We start from the raw sequence: 23,969 nt of genomic DNA, 5'->3' as shown, positions 1-23,969 counted from the left end.
ATTATTACCTTCAAGTAAATACAGATTTTTTTTTGTAAAGAAAGGTGCTATTTTCCCATATTTATGCTGTGCTGAAAGAAAAAAACTGAATTTAACTTTCTTAATTCATTTGCTCATTCACTGATTCAGCAGGTATTTATTTATCGAGCCCTTACGAAGCTACAGGAATAGTGGTAGATGGTGAAGCAGTGGACGCACAGCCTAGCAGGGGATACAGACCAGGAAACAGTAATTGACACTTTGGAGTGATCTGTGCTCTGATGAGGAGCACCGGGCCATAGGGACACAGAGGGACATCCAGTCCTATCTTGGGAGGTCAGGGAAAGCCTTCTGGAGGAAGTGCTGGTGTGGCTCAGAGCTAAGGCTGAGAAGGGCAGGAAGTCTATGCCAGGCTGAGGGAACAGCATGTAAAAAGGAGTGGAGGCAGACACAATGTGGTGCTTTCATAGAACAAATTCTGTGTGGACAAAATGGAGGGTGAGAGGAGGGCAGGTCGAGGAGCACAGCTCAAGGGCAAGCAAAGGTCAGATCTCGAGGGACGTTGCAAACTCTTGAAGCAGCTTGGGCTTAACAAAATTAACCAGAGAGTTAATTAGCAAGCAAAGATTTTAGTAAGATGTAAATACATTTGGACAGCCAAAGTGAGGAGTTTCTGGAAGGGATTATCTACAGAGGCTATGAAGTCCTTTTTGGAAAACTTAGAGCAGGTAATCCTCTACTTTGTACTGTTTAGAGCAGGGCTGGCCACCTTTCACAGGTGACAACACTGGGGATCACTGTTCTGCTACTCACTCAGGAGTGGGATGTGGAAAGGGAGCATGTGTTACTCTGATGATCTAGGGAATGTTTGTCGTGAGTCTTCAGTTTTTTTCCTTGGAACAATGTTAAGGGAAGTACTATTATTACCCCCATTTAACAGATGAGGAAACTGAGGCTTAGAGGGCTTATGTACATCTCCCAAGGTCACAGAGCCTGGCAGTCTGCTCTGGATCGGGCTCCTGCACATCATATTGCATTGTACCCTGCAGCTATTCCCATAGGTGACAGTGAAGAAAGTAGGTTGCAGTGTCTGCCTTATGTGAATCAGCGAATGGATCAGTCAGTCAACAGATAAGCATGGAACACCTCCCTACACACAGGGAGAATCTTAGGCACAGAAGATACAGCAGCAAGGAAAACAGAAGCAGGCTGCTGGATCTTACCCTTCAATGAGGAGGACAGGCTTTATGCACCAATAGTAATACAGTAATCAACTAATGAATTCGATGTGTAAAGAAATACAGGACGTTATGGGTATTTAAAACAGGAGGATGTGACTTATCACAAAAATATGTTAGCCTCTTATTTCCACATTCAATTGCTAGATGATATCGCAAAGTCCATTCCAACTCCACTGTTCTATGATCCTATGATAGATTCATGAAAGAATCAATAACTGAGTAATGCTCACTATTTTTAAAAATTAGGTAGTCTTCAGTTTAAGGAAATAGATTTTCTGGTTTCCATCTCTGCAGTTATGCTAAGAAAACTGGTGCACTCATACTGGTCGTGGTATTTAACCAGCGTCAGCTGATAAGGGCATAGTTTCTACAGTCATGACTACAGACCTCCTTCCATCACATGTAATATTGTGGTGCTTTGTTTCTCTGTATGATAATATGGATTATTTTGGTTCTGAGAAATGGTACAGCAGAGCATCTAAGAACAAGGGTCCTAGACTACCTGCATTCATTTCCTGGTGCCACCAGATTATGTGAATGTGGGCAAGTTATTTAACTTCTGTACTTCAGTTTCCTCATCAATAAAATGGGGATAATAATAGTACTGGCCAGGTGTGGTAGCTCATGTTTGTAGTCCCAGAATTTTGAGAGGTCCAGGCAAGGGGATCACTTGAGGCCAAGAGTTTGAGAGCAGCCTGAGCAACACAGAGAAACCCCCCGTCTCTACAAAAAACAAAGCAAAACCAATCAGCCAGGTACTGTGGCATGCGCCTGTAGTCCCAGCTACTCAGGAGGCTGGGGCAGGAGGATGGCTTAGCCCAGGAGGTCGAACCTTCAGTGAGCCATGACTGTGCCACTGCACTCCAGCTTGGGCAACACAGCGACACCCTGTCTCAATAAAAATAAATAAGTTAAAAAAATAATAATAGTACCTACCTCATCGTGTTATTGAGAGGACTATGCAAATTAATACATCTAAATTTGGCCAGGTGCGGTGGCTCACGCCTGTAATCCCAGCACTTTGGGAGGCCGAGGCGGGTGGATCATGAGGTCAGGAGTTTGAGATCAGCACGGCCAACATGGTGAAACCCTGTCTCTACTAAAAATACAAAAATTAGCCGGGCATGGTGGCACGTGCCTGTAATCCCAGCTACTTCAGGAGGCTGAGGCAGGAGAATTGCTTGAGCCTGGGAGGCAGAGGGTGCAGTGCACCGAGATCATGCCATTGCACTCCAGCCTGGGCAACAGAGTGAGACTCTGCCTCAAAAAACAAACAAACAAACAAACCATCTAAATGCATAGAACTGTGTCCCTGGCACACAGTAAGGATTCCATGAGGACTAGCTGTGGAAGCACGTGTCAGAGAGCTCCAGCACTAGCCTTCCTTGCTGTACGTCACATTCAGTCCCCATGACATAACTCCGTTGTTGTGTATTGTGCTTCTGGTGATGGATCTCAAGGGATTCTTCTCTCCCCAGGGCTTAACTTATTTCCAGGGCACAAAGTTGTCTTGTGATACACTAAGTGGTTCCCTAATGGCCTGAAAGAATTAACACCCATCTTTAAAAATCCAGTTTTTAATCACGACTTAGGCACGGTGGAGAATGGCCAAACCACAATTTAGGGAATGGGATTAAGAAACGTAAGTACTTTCACATGATGAAACATTTTAACAATTGCTGAAAGATGATGAATAAGGTAAAACTCCAAGAATTAAATTATTTTAGACCTTCTGAAAAAGCTGTAATTTCTAGCCTCAGCAAATTTCCTTTTTTTTTTTTTTTGAGACAGAGTCTTACTCTGTCGCCCAGGCTGGAGTGCAGTGGTGCGATCTCAGCTCACTGCAACCTCAGCCACCTGGGTTCAAGCCAAATTTCCATTCTTAAATGGCTGTAGAAGCAATATCACCCACTACAGAAAAGATTGATGTTTTAAGTGGAACCTAGAAAATACAAAGGGTTTAGAAACACGCCAGACTAAATGAGTTGCTCTGGCTGAGAAAAATGTTTTTGAATCAGAGAAACTCTAAGAATGTGTATATATAAGGGTAGAGCCTGAAGATGTGGCTTTTATAAGAGTTTCAATTACGTTGCACCATTTACACCTGAAAAGACTATCTTAAAACATCCCCTTTCTCCCCTTTCTGGATGGAAAACATATGTGGAGACAAATAGGAGGTTATGTTTTGCAAAATCATGAGCCTAGAAAGCTGTAACACTTCACAGGAACAAATCTAATGGTCAAAATAGAACATGATACTGAAGAACCCCATTGTACTGAGCTTGTGTGCTTGGAAGCTCCATTGTGTTTTGTGGTCCAGGTCAACACTGGGACAAAATGAGTGTGAAGTGCCCTTTCATTAGTCATCATCTGCACACAAAACATGCACCTCTTTTCCTCCCCATTTGATAGAAAGGTTACACAGAAAATGAGTACACAACTCTTTTGTTACTGTTCAGACAGCAGATGCAGGGTCTGCTCTTCAGATGCCTAGGTTAGAAATGGAGGCAGAGAGGAAGGGAGTGGGGGACGGTTTCACATGCATATGCCATGATATTTGCTGGCTTTAATGGACCATATTTGAGTACTTACTGTGATAACTTCAAACTAAATAAAATAAAGTCTCCATTTAATGAAGAGCCTCATATTCAATATTGTATTCAATCAAAAAATTACTAAAATTAGAGCATGTTTCTAGTACAATTAACATCCTTTGCACTCACAATAAAATATTCAATAACTGGCCATTTTGCCTGTTGAGGAGGTGAATAAAAGCATTGCTATTAAGCATTTAGCTGTTATTTATTTGTCACTTCATTTTAAGTAGGCAGTTAAATTGAAACTGCACATGTTATTATTGATTTAGGTTTAATTTAATCCTTTTAAACAGAATAATTATTCCCAATTTATATGCCATTAAATCTTTTATGCATATGAACAGCAAATTCAATTTTTGTTTAAGTGTAAAGTTTTTAATGCTTCTTTAAGGAACTATAAAACTGATCATTGTTTCCAAGGATTTCTGAATTCTATGCTCACCTTAATCTTCTTATCAATAGCTTTTAAGTAAATAAAATGAAATAAATCCGAAAGATTAAAAATTCACTTCTGTAAATATGAAATAAAATGGTTCCACAAATATGCTGAAATGCTTTGTGAAGGTTATTTGCAATCCAGAAAATTTTATTTAATGCAGGCATTTATTCTGCTAAAAATGTAAGCATTTTAATAGAAAAAAGGATGCTTTAATGAAAGGAAGGTCAAAGACTGTCTATAGGAACACACTAAAGGGGCCGGATTGTTATTTAGTGAATTTTATTTATAAAAATACATAATTTGGATAATTCCAACCAAAGTCCTTTTTTTTTTTCCTTGATAACAGATTTGTGACTGCAGAATACCAGATATTTCTCCTGGGTTCTTAATAGTACCAGCCTTGATTCAAGAACAATCTGAGTTAAATGAAAATTATCTAAAGAAGACATGTTTGTAATTGCAATGTAAAATTCTAGTACCTCACTTCTATTAAGATTATGTCATGTGAAACCAAGACTGCATCTTCACAAGGGAAATGCTGTATGACACAGTATTTAGAAACATAATTCCTCTCATTCAACGACAGCTTACAGTGCTAATGCCAGACATTTTCCAAGGAAGGCTCAAGTGTTTTTTTCAGTCTCCAAAATAATAGCTAAGAGACAGAGACCTAGATTTATAAAATGTGCAGGTGCTTACACTTTCTTTAGGTAGAGTTTCTTCTTCTTCTTCTTTTACGTGGATTTTTGTTTTTGTTTTTGTTTGCTTTTTTTTGTTTTGTTTTTTGAGATGGAGTCTTGCTCTGTCCCCAGGCTGGAATGCAACGGCATGATCTTGGCTCACTGCAACTTCCGCCTCCTGGGTTCAAGCGATTCCCGTGCCTAAGCCTCCTGAATAGCTGGGATTATGGGCCCGGCTAATTTTTGTATTTTTAGTAGAGACAGGGTTTCACTATGTTGGCCAGGCTGGTCTCGAACTCCTGACCTCAAATGATCCTCCCGCCTCAGCCTCCCAAAGTGCTGGGATTATAAATGTAAGCCACCACGCCTGGCCAAGTTTCTTATATTTTAAGTGCCAGATTTAGCAGCATTAAAATTGCAAGGCAGCTGTGATATCATAAGAAGGCAAGGGAGTGGTCTTGACACCTGCGTTCTAGTCCAAGCACTAAACAGCCATGTGAGCTTGGGCAAGTCTTTCCACCACTCTAGGCCTTGGGTTCCTCCTCTGTACAATAAATAAAGGGAATGGGCTGAACTTTGACAGCCCTAACAGCTCTAATAATCCATTACTTTATTAGTTGGATTGGGCCCATCAGGCAAAACCTAGCAATATATGGAAGTGTTGGGAAAATCATTTATTTTTAATTCCATATATTAAAAAAAAATTAAAGTTTTCTATATTTTCAAACTTGTCAGGGAGTAGAAATAAATGAAGAGGCAAAGGTCATGAATTAAAGCATCCCTTTAGTCATTTCATTACGATCTTCTTGATCCTCTTGATAAACTCACACACAGCGTTGTAGGTCATTTAAATTTAAATAAATCACACTTTATGAGGTTTTGAACTCACTATGTATGTACTTATTTTAACGCAATAATGCATCACAGGTTTTGAAATAACCTAGAAAGGAACTAGTGGTTGTCTCCGGGGGCAACAAGCCTCAGGAGTCACTATGGCTTTAGCATTTCTGGCGGGGACTCAGCCTTTAATAGCTACAATTCATGCCCATGCACACCCTTTACTTCCCTCTATGACGGCTCATCTGTTACGATGGCACCATGCCTGCTCTGAGGAGTGTGTCGGGGTTTAACTAAAGCATAGTTTGTGAGTAAATGAATGAACAGAAAACAGAAATGACTAATACCTGCAACAAAAAGTCACTCCTCTGATATAACTATTCTCATGTGATCAGAAATAAATAAATAAATACTAGTAGCTACTCCCAGAATACTGCATGGAAACCTCTAGAACATGGCAGGTAGTGTAATGTATTGGAAGAGGTTGGCAAAACAATGGCCTTAAATTGAAAATCTAATAAAAGGCAACAGAAAACAACATGGATGAATGTTGCTAGAAATCAATGGGAATGAAAGTTGACTCCTGAAAGCTCCTAGAATGTTCTCAACAGTCCTAGCATATTAGACCTAACTTCAGATGCTTCTTTAATCTCCTAACCAGTACGAAAAAAATCTCTGCACCACCTATGGAGAGACAGTAGTCTAGTCTCAGCCTAAATATTCCCGATGCATTCTACAAAACAGCCTGGGAAATTTGGGGGAAATGAAAATCCTGAGTTTTGGTCTTCCCTAAGTCTTTCTCTACCTGTGGTCTCTTTTGGTTATCCAGTGTCACTCTTCAAGCCCTAGAAGTCATCATTCAATACTTCACCTGACTCGTATTGTTAATCAGAAACAACACACATGAAAGCATCTGAGAGAAACAATTATATACAACAATAAAAATGCAGATTATTGGCCAGGCGCGGTGGCTCACGCCTGTAATCCCAGCACTTTGGGAGGCCGAGGTGGGCAGATCATGAGGTCAGAAGATCATGACCATCCTGACTAACACGGTGAAACCCTGTCTCTACTAAAAATACAAAAAATTAGCCAGGCATGGTGGCACGCGCCTGTAGTCCCAGTTACTCAGGAGGCTGAGGCAGGAGAATCACTTGAACCCAGGAGGCGGAGGTTGCAGTGAGCCGAGATCGCCTCTCACTGCACTCTAGCCTGGGCGACAATGCGAGACTCCATCTCAAACAAACAAACAAAAAAATGCAAATTATTATGAGTCCCTTTTTTTTAACTTGCAGACAATTCTGGATACTCAATTTAACTAGTAATTCCTCATGTGCCTATCTCCCTCCTATTAATTTATAATACAAGGTGGTTTCTTAGACAGAATATGGGCCCTTTTGTGGAGGCTATGGTGAGAAGTGATCAGAGAGGAAAGCACTGCAGACCTCACTGCATGAAAACATTTGTTTCCCAGGACAAGTGCTGAAGAATAATGGCTACTATGACCTCCCAGCCCAAAGGAAAATATAATTCATGTCTATCTAGTCTGAGGTCACAGTATCCTCTAAAAATGTTTATTACTTTCCTAAAGTTTATCATTTTACATGCATATTTACTCTGGCCTCAGTTTAATCTATATTGAAATTGTCATAGTTTTAATTTTTACTAGATAGTGAAATAGAATCCTCTATCAGCTCAATCCTTGATTACCTATCTAAATACTTGTAATTAGTGGCTCAGGCTTTGGCGTTTGGAGAGAGGTCAATTTAATTTCTGGCTCTACTATCTAGTAATTACGTATACCTACACAGCTCTCAGATCTGCAGTTCCTTATCTGCAAAATGGGGATAATAATGCCTATCCAAGAGGCTCTTGTAAGGATAAATGAGACTGTATATATAAAGCAAAGAGTTTTACAAATGGTAGCTAATTATATAAATATTCCTGTTAACAAGACCTTATTAAACACATATAAAGTACTGTATGGCTGCTCTCTGATTTTTTTTTTTTTTAAATATACAAGGTTTCAGAAGTCCCCAGGACTGAAGAGGTTGTTTCTAATGCTCTAGGAATTACACAGATCTCTTTCTTCGTGAGTGCTGAGTGTCATAAGGCCAGTTCTGGAGTGGGGTTTAAGGATTATCACGTGAAGATCCCCTCTCCACTCTTCATTTATTCACTACAGTCAATGCTGCTCCAAATTCCATTAAGTAAAAGGCTTTCTCTCATCCATATACATTGAACTATGGCTTGACTTTGGTCAGATACAAGGGAATAATTGCTTTGAGGAGGTTCTAGTAACATCAAAACACAAGTGTAGGACTCAAGTGATTTGTCAGGCAGCTTTTAAAATTATTGATTATAAAAGCAAGAAGAAAGAAGTTTTCCTTGGTTTTAAGGCAAGCTTTGGCAGTTTTTTTTTTGAACTACAATTCCCAGAATGCCATCTACTTTACAGAAATAAAAGCCTACTTGAATTTCATATTGAGAGTCTGAGATCAATTTCCTTGTCTATTTCAGGGCTCATAAACTACTCAGATCCCAGCAAGAGTGTGCCTAGGAGAGGCTTCGAAGACTAACATGAGGCAGGGAAAGGGACCAGTAATGAAATGCTTACCTGAATGATATTTTTGAGGCATTATTTGCCCAAATGCTTCAGTTCTGTTTTCCTTTTTATTGGAGAACTGGTTATCCTAATTTCAGTGTATGAAGCACTATATAGCCAAACAATGACTAGGGCTATAACCTATTCTAACCCTAGGATTTACAGTTCATCATTAAAAAATGTCCAAGGCAAATCAATCTGAGGAAAACAGCCTTATCTGAGGATCTCTGAATGAGAAAACCAAGGATCTAACCATAATTTTGATTTTTATAAGCATTATTCTTTATTTTGAAATATATTAGATTGTATTTAAACTGTCCTTTGGTAAGAACAAGGGTTAAAGTCAGGTCCCTGAGCACTGGACAAAAGGAGAAAAAAACCCAACAACTGGGAAATGAGGTCACTTAATGGATCCTTACCTTGGTTTCTTCATCTTAAAAATACAGACAAAAATACCTATCCATTGCAAAAGATGTTTCCTTTCCAGTGGCCCCATCTCTATAACTAAAACTACTCCCATTTATTACCTAGGAGACTATAAATCTCTTAGAACAAGGATAAAAACAGGGTTTGGGGCCATGGAGTCAGACTGCCTGAGTTTTCTGCTCCACCACTCACTAGACGCAATGAATGGGTATAATATAAACTTTTAAAGCTTCATTTGCATCCTTCAAAATGGGATCATGATAGTATCTACCACGGTTGCAATAAAGATTAAATGAGATAATACATGTAAAGTGTTTAGCACAGAAATGGGCTCATGATAAGCATTCTATAAATGCTAGCTGTTGTTACAGGAACCCTAATCTTTGGCTTCTCTTGTTCCTTCAATCCTCATATCTAATCTGTCACCAAACCCTGTCAATTCTTTCATTTATATATATATATAATTTCAGTTAAAGTTTCATTGGAAAAAAAAAAAAAACAAGAAACTGGGGCCGGGAGTGGTGGTTCACGCCCGTAATCCTAGCACTTTGGGAGGCCGAGGTACACAGATTTCCTGAGCTCAGGAGTTCAAGGACAGCCTGGGCAATGTGGTAAGACCCCATCTCTACTAAAAGTAGAAAAAGTTAGCCGAGCGTCGTGGCGCACGCTACTTGGGAGGCTGAAGCGCGAGAATCATTTGAACCCGGGAGGCGCAGGTTGCAGTGAGCCAAGATCGTGCCACTTCACTCTAGCCTGGGCAACAGAGCAAGACTCTGTCTCCAAAACAAACGAACAAACTGGGAACATCCCAAACCCTTGGGTGACTGAATAAATATATAATGGCACCTCCAGATACTAGAATACTATGTACCATGTACACATGTACTATGAACATATAAATATAATCATCGCTCAGTTATCTGCGAGGGAGTGTTTCCAGGACTCCCTGCCGATACCAAAATCCAGGGATAGGAAAGTCCCTTTTATAAATTGGGGTAATATTTGTATATAGCCCTGCATGTCCTCCTATATATTTTAAATTATCTGTAGATTATTTATAATACCTAATACAATGTAAATACTATGTAAATAGTTGTTATATCGTTCTGGAATAAAGCCAAGAAAAAAAGTCTCTGTGCATGTTTAGTACAGGTTCAACCATCCATTTATTCTCCAAATATTTTTGATCTGTGTTTGGTTGGATCCACAGATGCGAAAGCCATGGATACGGAAAGCCAACTCTATAGAAAGATACCCAAGATACACATGGGTATTTTGTTAAATGAAAATAACCAGTTGCCAAAGAGGATGTCTAAATCCATCTCATTTGGTTAAAACCATGTAAAAAGATTCTTGAGCTCACAAGTTATCAGAGAAAAGTAATTTAAATCTATAATAGGACAGGATTTTATAACCCATCAGAGTGGCAAAAGTTAAAAAGACAGTAATTCTGAGGACTGGTAACTTGCAGGCACTTGTGAGTAAAGTTGAAGATGTCCAGTCGCCCATGAACCACAGTTCCACTCCTGGAGATTTATACCCTAAGGAAAGCCTTGCATGCATACCCAAGGAGGCATACGAGGACATGCACAGAGCATTGTCTGAAATAACGAAAACTGGAAAAAAACTAAATATTCATCAATATTCAACCAAGACCATGTCTTAGTTCAAAAGCATAATTGTAAAATCCCAAAAACATAATGTTGACTGAACAAAATGGGCATCATGCATCCATATATAGATATATATTTATTCACTAATTATAGATTACCTATGAAATAAATGAATGGAAGACTGGTGAGAAGGATGCACACTCATGTAAGAGTATGTATTGATTACCTCTAAGGGGGAAGAAAGGGGAATGAGTTTGAGAAGGGGGTACATGGAAACTTTATCTGTAATACACTATGAATTTTAAAAATGTGTCTGAAACAAATATGGCAGTAAGGGTTATACTGTATTTTTCTCTGTAATTTTCTATAGGTTAGAATTTTTGCATGATTAAAAAAAAACAGCATCAGTAACAAAACAAGGACATCCTCCAAGCACTATAACCTTAGACAAGTTTCTTCATCTCTGTTAGCCTCATTTTCCTTATCTGTAAAATAGGAAAAGCAGCAACTTCCCTACAGGATTGTGATGGAGAATTGAGTGAAACTAAGATAGGCTTTTAAAAAGTGACGTCATTGTTATTGTCATATCCATCCAGCAGTCTCTTTGCCCATTGTGCATTTAGTCTCTAATTCAAAATGCACTAGCTTGCATAATAATCTTCCTTAAATGCTGCTGTATCTCACTGCCCTCCCCAAGAACCTGTATTCTCTCTGCCTGGCTTTCCCAACCTAGTCCTATCAAGGGTGTCTGTCTCTCTGAAGCTGTCCTGCACGCCTCTTCCGCCTCTAGCACCTTGGTGACAACTCTTATCACTTTTACTGTGACATATCACTAAGACACTTATGAGATTGATTCAACTAGATATCCCCAGTGAAAAAAAGGGAGGGGAAGACGAAAGGAAGGAAGAAGAAAGATAAGAAAGAAAGAAAAGACTCGGGACCGGGCTCTACTTCTCGCTCCCACACGAGCCTTTGCAGTGACTGTATCCCAAGGACAAATCATCTGAGTTCTGTAAGACTCAATATCCTCATCTGTGGTAGGATGGTTACACCTCAAGACCTGAAAATGTATCTTCCAATACCATAAGCACATTTTTAAGGCCCCCTTATAATCAGACCCCTACTCAGTCTATTTTTGCTACACTCAAAACAAATCCTCTGCAATCCAGCTGGGCTCCCTAATGTGCCACAAACATGTCACTCCCATTCTGTTCTGTTATCCAGATCTTAGCTTGTTTTCAAGACCCTGTCCAAGTTCTAGGCCTTCCAATAAACTTTCCTTAATATATTTCAGCCTGAATTAAAAAAAAAAAAATCGGCCGGGCACAGTGGCTCACGCCTGTAATCCCAACACTTTGGGAGTCCAAGGTGGGTGGATCACAAGATCAAGAGATCGAGACCATCCTGGCCAACATGGTGAAACCCCGTCTCTACTAAAAATGCAAAAATTAGCTGGGCGTGGTGGCACATGCCTGTAGTCCCAGCTACTCGGGAGGCTGAGGCAGGAGAATCACTTGAACCCGGGAGGTGGAGGTTGCAGTGAGCTGAGATTGCCCCACTGCACTCCAGCCTGATGACAGAGCGAGACTCCTCCCCCGTCCCACACACACAAAAAAATCTAACACAATATAATTTATAAGGAGCCAGTCACTATTCTAAACAATTTATATGTATTTATTTTAGCCTCATAATAACTGGTTAACTATTATTATTATCCCATTTTTACTGATGAAGAAACTGAGGCACAGAAACATAATTGGACTTGGCCAAGGTTATACAGCTAGTAAGTGGCAGAGCCACTATCTAAACCCAAATGGTCTGCTTCAGACACCATGCACTTCACCACCACACTAAAACCTCCTCCTAATCAATAGCTTTTACCTTCTTCTGTACTCTGTCATATCCTCAGTGCCTCAATTGTAACAGAGTGATATCACACATTATTTTATATTCCCTTACTTTTTTTTGGTAGCTCATAGCACAAGGTTAAATCCCTTAAATTCTGGTTATTAGATTAAATCTTTATATGACCATACAAGCCCTGAGAGGTAGACCTCTACTAGCTTTGAATGGGCGAAGTAAGATTCTACCCCCAATTATTTGTACTTTATTGACATTCATAGCAATCCTGTGAGATAGGCAAGTCAGGTTATTTGACAGACGAGAAAAAGTGAGCCAAAAAAAGAATTAAGTGGGTCAGGCATGGTGGCTCATGCCTGTAATCATAGCACTTTGGGAGGCTGAAGTGGAAGGATTGCTTGAGGCTAGGAGTTCAAGACCAACCTGGCCAACATAGTGAGATCCCATCTCTATTGTAAATATTTAATACTACATAAAATTTTTTAAAAAATAAAAAAAGAGTTAAGTGATTTATTCCAGATTATACACTAAACAGTAACGCCTGGACCAAATCAAGTCCACCTGACTCCACATCCTTTTCCATACCCGGCTTTCTGGAATTTCTCCCAGGTGAGGTCCTAGTGTGGAGACACTTGGAATACGAACAGGAAATAAATGGTATGAGAAATGCAAATTGCCCTTATTAATACCCATTGCACTTTTTAATTAAAAAAAATCTGAATATGGAAAAAACATGGTGCCCAGCTATCCTTGGCTGCTTGGAGACCTGTCTCACACACGGCGCTCATTAGGGCAGCTTGCCCTTACTCTAATTTGGAATGACGACAGTAGTTATCTAATGATACATTTTAGAGCCCATTATTATCTTACACAAGCCAATTCCTTACCTGTTATTGGCGCCCTGGTCCCAGGTATGGTGGTTTTGCTCGCGAGCCATCTGAGCTGCTTTTCCACTTGCTTCCTCTTCCGTCTCATGCAGGCTTCCCCATCGAGGGCTTTCCTCCTCGTCTAAGCTGTCGGGCTCCATACCGTTGCCCCGGATTCGATCATCAAACTCAGAATGGCACATAATCTCTTGCGTGAGGCTTTCTGAATCAGATTCCAAGGAGTCTTTTGAAATCCGATGTAAGTCTTCTTTCTTCGAAGGTGGGTGTGTGGACTGGACATTTAAGTTGGTATGAAGGACAGGAGATTGAATAGAGAGCTTGGGAATTAGTTTACTTTTACTCATCTTGAAAAATGCAAAAAATTAACAGGGGATACTCGTGTTGATAGGAACAGCTGGCTGATATTTAAAGTTGTGGTTCACAAAAGCGTTACCTGAAAAAAATTATATTTATGTTACTCTGCGACTACTAAAATCTCAATACTGTCAACGTTAATCAAATATTTAAATGAGTAAGAGAACCTTGTTATATTATCTGCAGGCTTTTGTATGCACCCTTTTGTGTGTATAAGAAAGGTCTATTAGAAAAACAATTGTTTTTCTCTCTACAGAAACACATCTGATGTAGCGCTTATAAGCAGCCTGAGTAATCGAATGCAGTTTTATTGATGAAATAAATGGCTGCTTGGAAGTGGATTCCTATTTCTAGCTTCCAAGGGCTTGTTACAGACAAGCCTGGACTAAGACAAATAGTTAATTATGGACAGTACTTTGATAGCCTTATTTCAAATGCCCAAATAACTATGGGCAATATAAATATGGTCCATAGTTATTCATGGATAGAGTAAAACAGGTTCAGGGGCTATGTTTTGGAAAGTAAAGTAAGAAGAAAGAAGAGTGTAGTTTTCCATAGTTGGAACTGTAAATGGGGAAGCTGTTTTATTCCTAGACCTATATGGGCTGGCAACATCATTTGGAAAAGACTTTCTGATAGCCAGGTTGTGACTAGATAGGAACATATAATTTAGGTGGACATAAATGGAGATCAACCTCATCCAGTATTTTTTAAAACCCATAATAACGATTAAAACTGTTCAACAATCACGCCTGTAATACCAGCACTTTGGGAGGCCGAGGTGGGCAGATCGCTTAAGTCCAGGAGTTCAAGACCATCCCGGGCAACATGGCAAAACCCCATCTCTACAAAAAAAAAAAAAAAATACAAAAAATTAGTGGGCATGGTGGGATGGGCCTGTAGTCCCAGCTACTCGGGAGACTGCAGTGGGAGGGTCACTCGAGCCGGGCAGGCAGAGGCTGTAGTGAGCTGAGACGGTGCCACTGCACTCCAGCCTGGGTAACAGAGCGTGACCCTATCAGAAAAAATAAATAAAACTGTTCAACAAAAGATTTAGTGGCCTTGTGAATTCTGCCACTGAGCGATTCAAAGCAGAGCCTGGAGGTCTACATTACCAAACGGGATGCTATCCTGGGGAAAGTTGAGTGGGTGGGAGATTGGCCTGAATTACAGCTAGGAGTTAGCTGGAGTCCCTTCCAACTCACTTATGAGTGTGATTCAAGTGAACCTTCACTGTCTGTAAGGGTCATTATAAAGAGCCATGGAACAGGTGCTTTGAGTTCATGTAGGACGCAACGGACATGATGTTTTTGGATTGTGCTTCCTTTCATCTCTACCTAGCATTTCTATTTTGGTCTATTTTCTATCTCACTGCCTTTATACCCATTTTTTTTTTTTTCTGTGAGTCAGGTAACAGAAACCTTTACCATTAGAAATTGCTGTAAAATTTGTCTTAATGGCTTGCTTTTGTTCTTTTGGCAAATCCTAACTTTAATTAAATGACACAACCTTATTACTATTCCTAGGATTGCTTATAATGTTGACCTTGTTGCTAATGTTTGCAAGGAGCATCATCATATCCTTGGAGGAAAGCACCTTAACAAACAACAGGCAAAAGGGAGCGTTCATATGTAAATACACACGAAGTGAGTTTTCTATTGAATTCGAAGTCTGCCCTGTTGGTAGACTAACATATTATTCTCTGATATTACAGACTGGTTTGTTGTATTATTTTGTCTCTTATTTTTAAAATACATATTGCATTCTGCCTTATTATTTTAATTGTTGCGTTTTTAGGGTGTGCCAAGAAAGCAGCAAATCTATCAAATACTAACACATTTTAACTAAAAGAGCTTGTTTAACACCGGTTTTACTGGAGGAGCTAAGGTCACTGAATTTGAGATCCTGAAGAGCAAGCTTAAGCGTTATAGTGCAACTTAGAATTACTCTTAAAATAATTCAGTCCCTTGAACTTCTCTTCTTAAATGAAATAGGCTAAGCTTTCCTGGAATGAATAAAAAATAAAACAGTAACCACAGAAGATAATTTTGCTGATGTTAGCAGATTCCTGAAGTTTGCTAAAGTATGCAAAGAGCAAAGCCAAACGCCACAAAAGCTGGGTTTTCTGTGGAGGCCTGATCTTACCAAAACATGGGGTGGAAGAAGGAACGGCTGACAGCTTGAATAAGTCAGAAAGTGGGCGTTTAAATTTCATGAATGTGGCTCCCTCCTCCCGTCCAGTGAAAAAAAAAAAAAGGTTGTGCCGCTGAAATTTCTGACCAAGAGAGGTGACTAGTCTCCTGAATAAACAAGACAGCGATAGATCCGATGGCACCTAGGGACTAAGAAGCAGCCAGCTCCCCAGGGATCCCTGCAGTGGGTCTAGTCCACTAGCATGGGACAAACGAACTTTCTCCTGGAGGGGAAAAGGAACCCTGCTTGGGCTCACCAAGATGAATCGTAAAGAAAAAGGAACGAACCCTGGTTTGAAACAGGCCGGAAGCTGCCCAGTGGAGGCGTTCGGTTTGTTTTCTACTTTTGCTTGTTCCTGAGGAACAAGGCCTGTCACAAGGGGCGTTTGGAGGTCCAGGAAGTGACAAGTCGGCGGGCCTGGTGCCCGGGACCGGTCCTAATTGACCAGGAACAGGGCTGCTCTGGGTGCCCGGGCGCCGAAGCCTCGCATGGCGGCCCCCCAGCCCCTTGTCGCGGCCTCGCCCCCTTGTCGCTCCCCACTCCGTCCCGAAGGCTCCCGCGCCGGCTCCTCCCCAGCTTGCTCGGGTGGTTTCCTGCTGTCCCCATCCCCAGTCAGCTCTTCCCGTTTCCCTCCCCGGGCGCGCCGCCCACCCCGGATCCGGGAGGCCACCGCCCGTCACCTGCCCGGCGCTCCTCCGCGGCCGCGACCCGGACGGGCCCCGCATCCTCCCGCGCCGCCGCCGCCGCTGCCCGGGCCCCCGCCCGCCCCGGCGCTGCCCTGGAGACCGCAGACAACACAGACGCCGGCGCCACATGGGCGGGGCAGGACCCGACGTAGGATCCCGCGTCCCGAACCGCACCTCCGGCCCTGGCACGGAGGCTGCAAACGGCCGTCATAACGACATCGGGGCAGAGCCGGAGGAGCCCGAGCGCCCCGGGAGAGGCTGCCTCGCCGCCCGGACTTCCCAGCGCCGGAGGGCAGAGGCCACCCGGGGGAGGAGATCTTTGCCACAAATAAAACTACTAAAATACGCGAGGAACTGCTACAAATCAAGAAGAAAAGGAAACCCAATTAAATAATGGGTAAATGGAAAGGTATTTCACAAACACACGAGAAATCTAAATGGCCAATAAATATCTGTTTATTGAAATGGTGCTTTAATTCATTAATAATCAGAAGATGGCCAATTAAAACCACAGCGGATAATACCACACTTACCATAAGTTGAGTCGAAAAGTCCAAAGTTGAAACGTCTGGCAGCGTCAGGTGCTAGGGAGGATGTAGTGCAAAGAACCCTCACCTTCCGCGGGCGGACGTGAGAACCGATGCAACCAACCATTTTGGAAAATGGTTTGACATTAGCCAGGATATGTATGCCTTGGGATCCAGCAATTTCACTTTTAGGTATTTACCCTAAGAAGTGCGTGCTCCTGTGCATGCAACCTGGAAATAACTGAACTATCCATCAAAAGAATGGTTAACTAGATTATGCTATTGCCTATACTGGCATACTACACAGCACTGTAAAGGAATGAAATACAACTATGTGTAACAATATGGAGGCATACTAAAAACACAATTTTGAACAACAACAAAAACCCAGAAAAAATACATACTGTATGATTTTTATATATAAAAAACAGGCTAAATTACACTCTACAGTGATTGTGGCTCCATACTTAGTGGAGGAAACTATGAAAAAAAGCAAAAAAACAATTTTATGGGAAACACTACCCACTTCGTGATTCCCATCAAGTTAGGATTGTGGTCGGTTCTGGCAGGTAGGGAGAAGAATGTTTTTGAGACTCTATTTCCCGACCTTAATGATGGTTATATAGATGTTCATCTTGTAAAAATTCATTAAGCTGTACATTTATGTATGGGTAGAATATTTCACTATCAAAAAAGGTTTCGAAAAAGAATAAAGAAAGGAAGCATTAGGAATTATCTTCACATTAAAACAACAAGTAGATTTGAATAACTACCTTCAAAGATTGGTTTGAGGCCAGGTGCAGTGGCTCACCCTGTAATCCCAGCATTTTGGGAAACCGAGCTGGAGGATTGCTTGAGCCCAAGAGCTCAAGACCAGCCTGGGGAACATGGCAAAACCTTGTCTCTACGAAAATTTTTAACAATTAGTTGAGCGTAGTGGCGCGTGCCTATAGTCCGAGCTACTTGGAAGGCTGAGGTGGGAGGATCACCTGAGCCCAGGAGGTTGAGGCTGAAGTCAGCCAATATTGTACCACTGCACTCCAGCCTAGGTGAGAGTGAGACCTTGTCAAAATAAAAAAAAAAAAAAGAGAGAATTATTCGGCCAGGCACAGTGGCTCATGCTTGTAATCCCAGCACTTTCGGAGGCCTAGGCGAGTGGATCACCTGAGGTCAGGAGTTCAAGACCAGCCTAGCCAACATGGCAAAACCCTGTCTCTACTAAAAATACAAAAATTAGCTGGGCATGGTGGTGCACGCCTGTAGTCCCAGCTACATGGGAGGCTGAGGCAGGAGAACTGCTTGAACCAGGGAGGCAGAGGTTGCAGTGAGCTGAGATGTGCCACTGCACTCCAGCCTGGTTGACAGATGGAGACTCCATCTCAAAAAAAATATATAAAAATAAAAAAAGAATGCTTCAATGCTTCAGTTGCCTCATTAATGATAGGAAACATAGGAAATTGGAAAATGTCTTTACTACCCAGCTTTAGCACTTTTTATTCTATTTTTTATTTGAGTTAGTTTTTTTTTTTTTTTTTTTACTTTTTTGGCAGCAGGGACCTTGTCTTATGAGTACACAGTAGGACCTCAATGTCTGTAGAAGAAATAAAAGCAAGGTAGCTGAAACCATTAGTGTTATTCTGCCCAGTATATTATACAAGGTATTATTATAGCAACTGCAAACATGCAAGCAAATTTCAAGCAAGTGGATTTAGTCCTAATAGTGGCTTCCAGAATATGTTATAGAATCAATGCTGAGTCATTCACACTTGTCTACTTTTGATGCTGTGGTTCTTTAGACTCTTCAAGTGTTTTCTGCACTATCCAGAAGAGATTTTAACTGGCTTTTCTGAAAATTAGTGGTCCCTACGTGATTCAGGAGTCCGTCAATCCAGCAGCTACTTGCAGAGACTAGTCACACATAGAGAGTGGGACACTCTGGGCTTGATCTTCCTCCTTCTCCCCTTGTAATGGCTGTCCTGAGTATCTGGAGTGACTAAAGGGTGGAATAATCAACACGAGTGGTAGTCAGGGTCAGTAAGGAGACAGAAACCATGCCAGTTAGTATAATGGAAATAATATGAAGATTTATTAACTGAAAAGTTGAAAAGGGAACACAAGTGTCATAGGGGTGGTAAGTACAGGAAGCAGCTTCCACCTCTATGGCTGGGGAATCACAGGAAAGAATTATTCACACTTAGAAGTGTTAACACTGAAATTATTAACACTCAGAGCTGGGACCCAGGCCTCTCAGGAGGGTGAAATCCCAAGCTAGTGGGTGCTGGTGTCTTTGAAAAGGAATCATGAAGCTGGTTCTGAGAGTGCTGGGAAAACTGGAATCAGCTACTGCTGCTGAAACCAACTGAGCTGCTGGAGTGAAGAGACGTTGTCAAGGTGACCTTGAGAGGAAAAGGAAGGAGCAGTCCCTTTTCCAGTCTCCAGGCTTGGGGTCTCCCTCTACTGTCCCCTCCTGGCAGAGTAACACAAAGAGCTGGCTGGCAAAGAAAAATGAGGTTTGTAGGGGTTGCCCCAGCATCACGACCAGAGTATATGAGAGTGAAGCTGAGAGACAATGGTTTAATAAGCAGCACAGTAATGCTCTGCTTTTCAGAATTCTTAAGGATTACAGAGTGCATGCAAACAAAATAAAACCATAAAGTGCATTGTTTTCATCCGCTGTTATGGTAATAACATTGATAATTTACATATGAATAGCACTTCGCAGGGTCTGCAAAGTGCTTTTGCATATATTATCTTTTAGAATTCAGCTGTCAACCTGACCCTGAACTAACCAAAATACACAGTATAGGAAAAACAAGTCAGAAAGCGCTTAAATACATAGGTTAGTAATACTGAACTGAGTTTACTCCTTTTCCACCCCATGCCACCCATTCATGCAACTCCCTTCTTTCTGTTTCCCTCTCCTACACATCACTCATGCTCTGTTCATGAGGTCCTTCCTCTGCTCCATTTCCTTTTTGGTCTTACCCCTCCTGAGTCCACCAGACCTATGTGTAGCTCAGCAGCGTCTCCTCCAGCAGGAATTTTGTGGCAGTTCCCCACATTGTCTGATGCTTCTTGGACCAGGGTGCTTCTCAACCTGGAGCAGTTTTATCCTTCACGGACAGTTGACAATATCTGGAGGCATTTTTTTATTGTTATGACTTAAGGGAGTACTACTGGCGTCTAATGGACAGAGGCCAGGGATGCTGCTAAACATCCTAAAATGCACAGGACAGTCCCCCCACCCCCCTGCCAAAATTATGTGGTCCAAAATGTCAATAATGCCGAGGTTGACAAACTCTGTGCTAGGCTAATGGCCCTTGGTCTGTGGTCTCAAGGCACCCAACTGCATGCCTCTAGCTTTATACATATGCTTGTACAACACTGCATTGAAATTACATGTTTATATTTATGTCATCTCCTTACTAAACTATAAGCTCCCAGAGAACCAGAGAACAAGGACAAACGTAGTGAATGGCACCTAATAAATCCTCAGTAAATGTTGAAAAAAAGCCACAATATCCTTAGACTTTAGCACATGATTGGGGAGTAGATAAGTAGTCAGTCCCTTTAATAGAACTGGTGAGAGTGGCCAGTCAAACCTTGTAACAAGGATATACTCATATTTGGCATATAACTAGGATGATCAGATAATTTATTAAAATCCAGGATAGCCAGGTGTGGTGGTAAATGCCCTATAGGTCCAGCTACTCAGGAGGCTGAGACAGGAGGATCATTTGAGCCTGAGATTTCAAGGCTGCAGTGAGCTATGATTGCATCACTGCACTGCGGTGTGGGCAACAGAGTGAGATCCCACCACTAAAAAAAAGAAAAAGAAAAAAAAAGCCAACTAGGATACATTCAAGAATTTTTTTAAAGGATGCTATTTATTAATTACACTGGGACAATAGGTATACACTGAAATTGTCCTGGGTAGCCAGGCAGTGTAGTCATTCTACATATAACTGTAATAAGTTTAATTGTCTGGTTTCTTCACACGTAGGGTAAATCAGAAGCAGCAAACGGGTCAAGGAGGGCACTCTCAGGGCAGAAAGAAGGGGCAGTACCAGCAAGAGAAGTGACCAAAATATCACAAAAGCAAGAGATGTTCAAACAAACAAAGCAACCTGGGTTCATTTGGTGTAAGGAACAAACAGCCTTATTCCTGAATATCCTGTGTGAGAATCACACTATTATGGCAAGTGCCAAGATTAATTTTCATAACGATTAACTTCTTGAAACTCATATAGGGTAAGTCAGCTTCATAAATATTGACTAGAAAGGTAAAAGTCATGTAACTTATTTTACAAAGACTTTTGTCCAAAATATTAAAACATTTAACATCTCAAGAGATAAACCTCAACTATCCAAAAGAAAAGTATTTACTTAGAAAGAGTCAGCCCTGAGAATTTTAGAGGACTGAAATGGTATAAATATATGTTTAAACAGAAAATGAAACTCAACAGACAGAAATATGAGTAACTTTGACACCCTTCTAGAAGAACGAGCCACGTGCTGGGGAAGCCCAGAGGAAGAGAATTCAGCCTGGCTGGGATCAGCTTTGGGAAATAGATGATCTGGAAGGATGGCTCTTAGGAATGCAAATGAACAGATTATTATTATTGTTATTATTATTATTATTTTTGAGACAGAGTCTTGCGCTGTTGCCCAGGCTGGAGTGCAGTGGCACAATCTCAGCTCACTGCAAGCTCCGCCTCCCGGGTTCATGCCATTCTCCTGCCTCAGCCTCCTGAGTAGCTGGGACTACAGGCGCCCGCCACCACGCCTGGCTAACTTTTTGTATTTTTTTTTAGTAGAGACGGGGTTTCACTGTGTTAGCCAGGTTGGTCTTGATCTCCTGACCTCGTGATCCGCCTGCCTTGGCCTCCCAAAGTGCTGGGATTACAGGCATAAGCCACCGTGCCTGGCCTGAACAGATGATTAATGACAGGCTTTTTTCTCCTTTTTTGTGTCCTTGGTTTTCTTTCTTAAAAATAATTTTAAAACATTTTATTATGAAAATTTGAAACCATATTCAACAATGGAGAGAAAAGTATAATGAATGGGCACATTGTTCTCACCCATCTTTAACAAAGATCAGTATGTGGCCAACCTTGTTTCCATACATACTGTGCTCCTCCCAGACTAAATTATTTAGAAGCAAATGTCAGCTATCACATGGTTTAATCTGTAAGTACTTAAGATGTGTCCCCAAAAGATCATTTGTAAATAACCATGACACCACGATCACATCTGAAACAAAATTAGTAATAACTTCTTAATATCGTCTAATCCTCAGTGTTCAGACTTCCCAGACTGTCTCTTACGTGTCTTTATAATTGGTTGGTTTAAATCAGGACCCAAACAAGTTCTACAAAGTGATTTTTAAAAGCTAACAGCTTGGCTGGTGCAGTGGCTCCCACATGTAACCCCAGCACTTTGGGAGGCCAAGGTGGGCGGATCACTTGAGTCCAGGAGTTTGGGACCAGCCTGGCCAACATGGCGAAACCCTGTCTCTCCTAAAAATACAAAAATTAGCTGGGCATGGTGGCGTGTGCCTGTAATCGTAGCTATTTGGGAGGCTGAGACAGGAGAATCTCCTGAACCCTGGGAGGAGGAGGTTGCAGTGAGCCGAGACTGTGCCACTGCACTCCAGCCTGGGTGACAGAGTGAGTAAAACTCAGTCTCAAAATAAAGTAACAGCTTTATTGAGGTATAATTCACATACCTCACAATTCATCCTCTTAAAATGCACAATTGAGTAATTTTTAAAATATTCAGAGTGGCACAATCATCATGACCAGCTAATTCCAGAATGTCTCCCCAAAGGAAGCCCCATATCCATTAGCAGTCACCCCTCATTCCCCACTTCCCTCAGCCCTTGGCAGCCACTTATCTCTTTTCTGTCTCTTTGGATTGGTGTATTCTGAACATTTCACATAAATGGCTTCATACAATATGTGTTTTGTGAGTGTGTGTCTGGCTTTTCTCACTAGCATAATGTTTTCAAAGTTCATGTTACAGCATGTATCAGTACTCCATTTCTTTTTATTACCAAATAATATTTCACTTTTTTTTTCTGTTTTGAGATGGAGTTTTGCTCTTGTTGCCCAGGGTGGAATGCAGTGGTGTGATCTAGGCTCACCACAACCTCCGCCTCCTGAGTTCAACTGATTCTCCTGCCTCAGCCTCCCAAGTAGCTGGGATTACAGGCATGTGCCACCATGCCCGGCTAATTTTGTATTTCGTATTTTTAGTAGAGACGGGGTTTCTCCATGTTGGTCTGGCTGGTTTCCAACTCCTGACCTCAGCTGATCCGCCCACCTTGGCCTCCCAAAATGCTGGGATTATAGGCATGAGCCACCGCGCCCAGCCTCACTTTATGAATATACCACAACTTATTTACCCATTCATCATTTGATGGCGATTTGGGTTGTTTTCACCTTTGACCATTATAAATAATATTGCTATTAATATTCCTGTACAAGGTTTTTTTTTTTTTTTAAGACAGGGTCTCATTGTCAGCTTGAGTGCAGTGGCACTATTATTTACCCATTCATCATTTGATGGTAATTTGGGCTGTTTTCACTATTGACTATTATAAATAATATTGCTATTAATATTCCTGTAAAAGGTTTTTTTGTTTTGTTTTGTTTTGTTTTTTTTCGAGACAGGGTCTCATTGTCAGCTTGAATGCAATGGCACCATCGTGGCTCACTGCAATCTTGACCTCTGGGGCTCAAGTGATCCTCCCACCTCAGCCTCCCAAGTAACTGGGACAATAGGCGAGGGCCACCATGCCCCACTAATTCCTTCTTGTAATCTTTTGTAGAGACGGGGTTTTGCCACATTGCCCAGGCTGGTCTCAAACTCCTGAGCTCAAGCGATCTGCCCACTTTGGCCTCCCAAAGTGCTGGGATTACAGGCATGAACCACCGCACCTGGCCAATATTACTGTACAAGTTTTTGTGTGGAGATATATATATATATATATATATATATATATATATATATATATATATATATTTTTTTTTTTTTTTTTTTT

At 41.3% G+C, this 23,969-nt stretch overlaps 1 protein-coding gene across 10 annotated transcripts in view; it reads right to left on the bottom strand.

Moving 5' to 3' along the window:
• JHY (junctional cadherin complex regulator) overlaps positions 1 to 16,525 on the bottom strand; it is a 98,781-nt gene extending 82,256 nt beyond the window's left edge. For 5 of the 10 annotated variants that reach the window (XR_002007992.4, XR_008669748.2, XM_019037695.4 and 2 more), the window contains exons 1-2: positions 16,392 to 16,525; positions 13,165 to 13,597 (exon numbers count right to left, since the gene is read on the bottom strand). Coding sequence is in view for 7 of the 10 variants with exons in the window: in XM_019037695.4 (XP_018893240.3) it covers positions 13,165 to 13,508 (344 nt within the window). In the remaining 3 variants the exon portion in view is untranslated. Of the gene's footprint in view, positions 1 to 13,164; positions 13,598 to 14,279; positions 14,364 to 15,998 lie in introns of those variants that run through there. The other 5 variants (XM_055355800.2, XM_063693615.1, XM_063693616.1 and 2 more) reach the window with 3 other exon arrangements.
• Positions 16,526 to 23,969: the final 7,444 nt, after the last annotated feature.

This window comes from Gorilla gorilla, chromosome 9, assembly GCF_029281585.2.
Source record: "Gorilla gorilla gorilla isolate KB3781 chromosome 9, NHGRI_mGorGor1-v2.1_pri, whole genome shotgun sequence".
Taxonomy (NCBI): domain Eukaryota; kingdom Metazoa; phylum Chordata; class Mammalia; order Primates; family Hominidae; genus Gorilla; species Gorilla gorilla.
The sequence above is the reverse complement of the archived record's forward strand: the minus strand, read 5'-3'. Positions and strand labels throughout refer to the sequence as shown.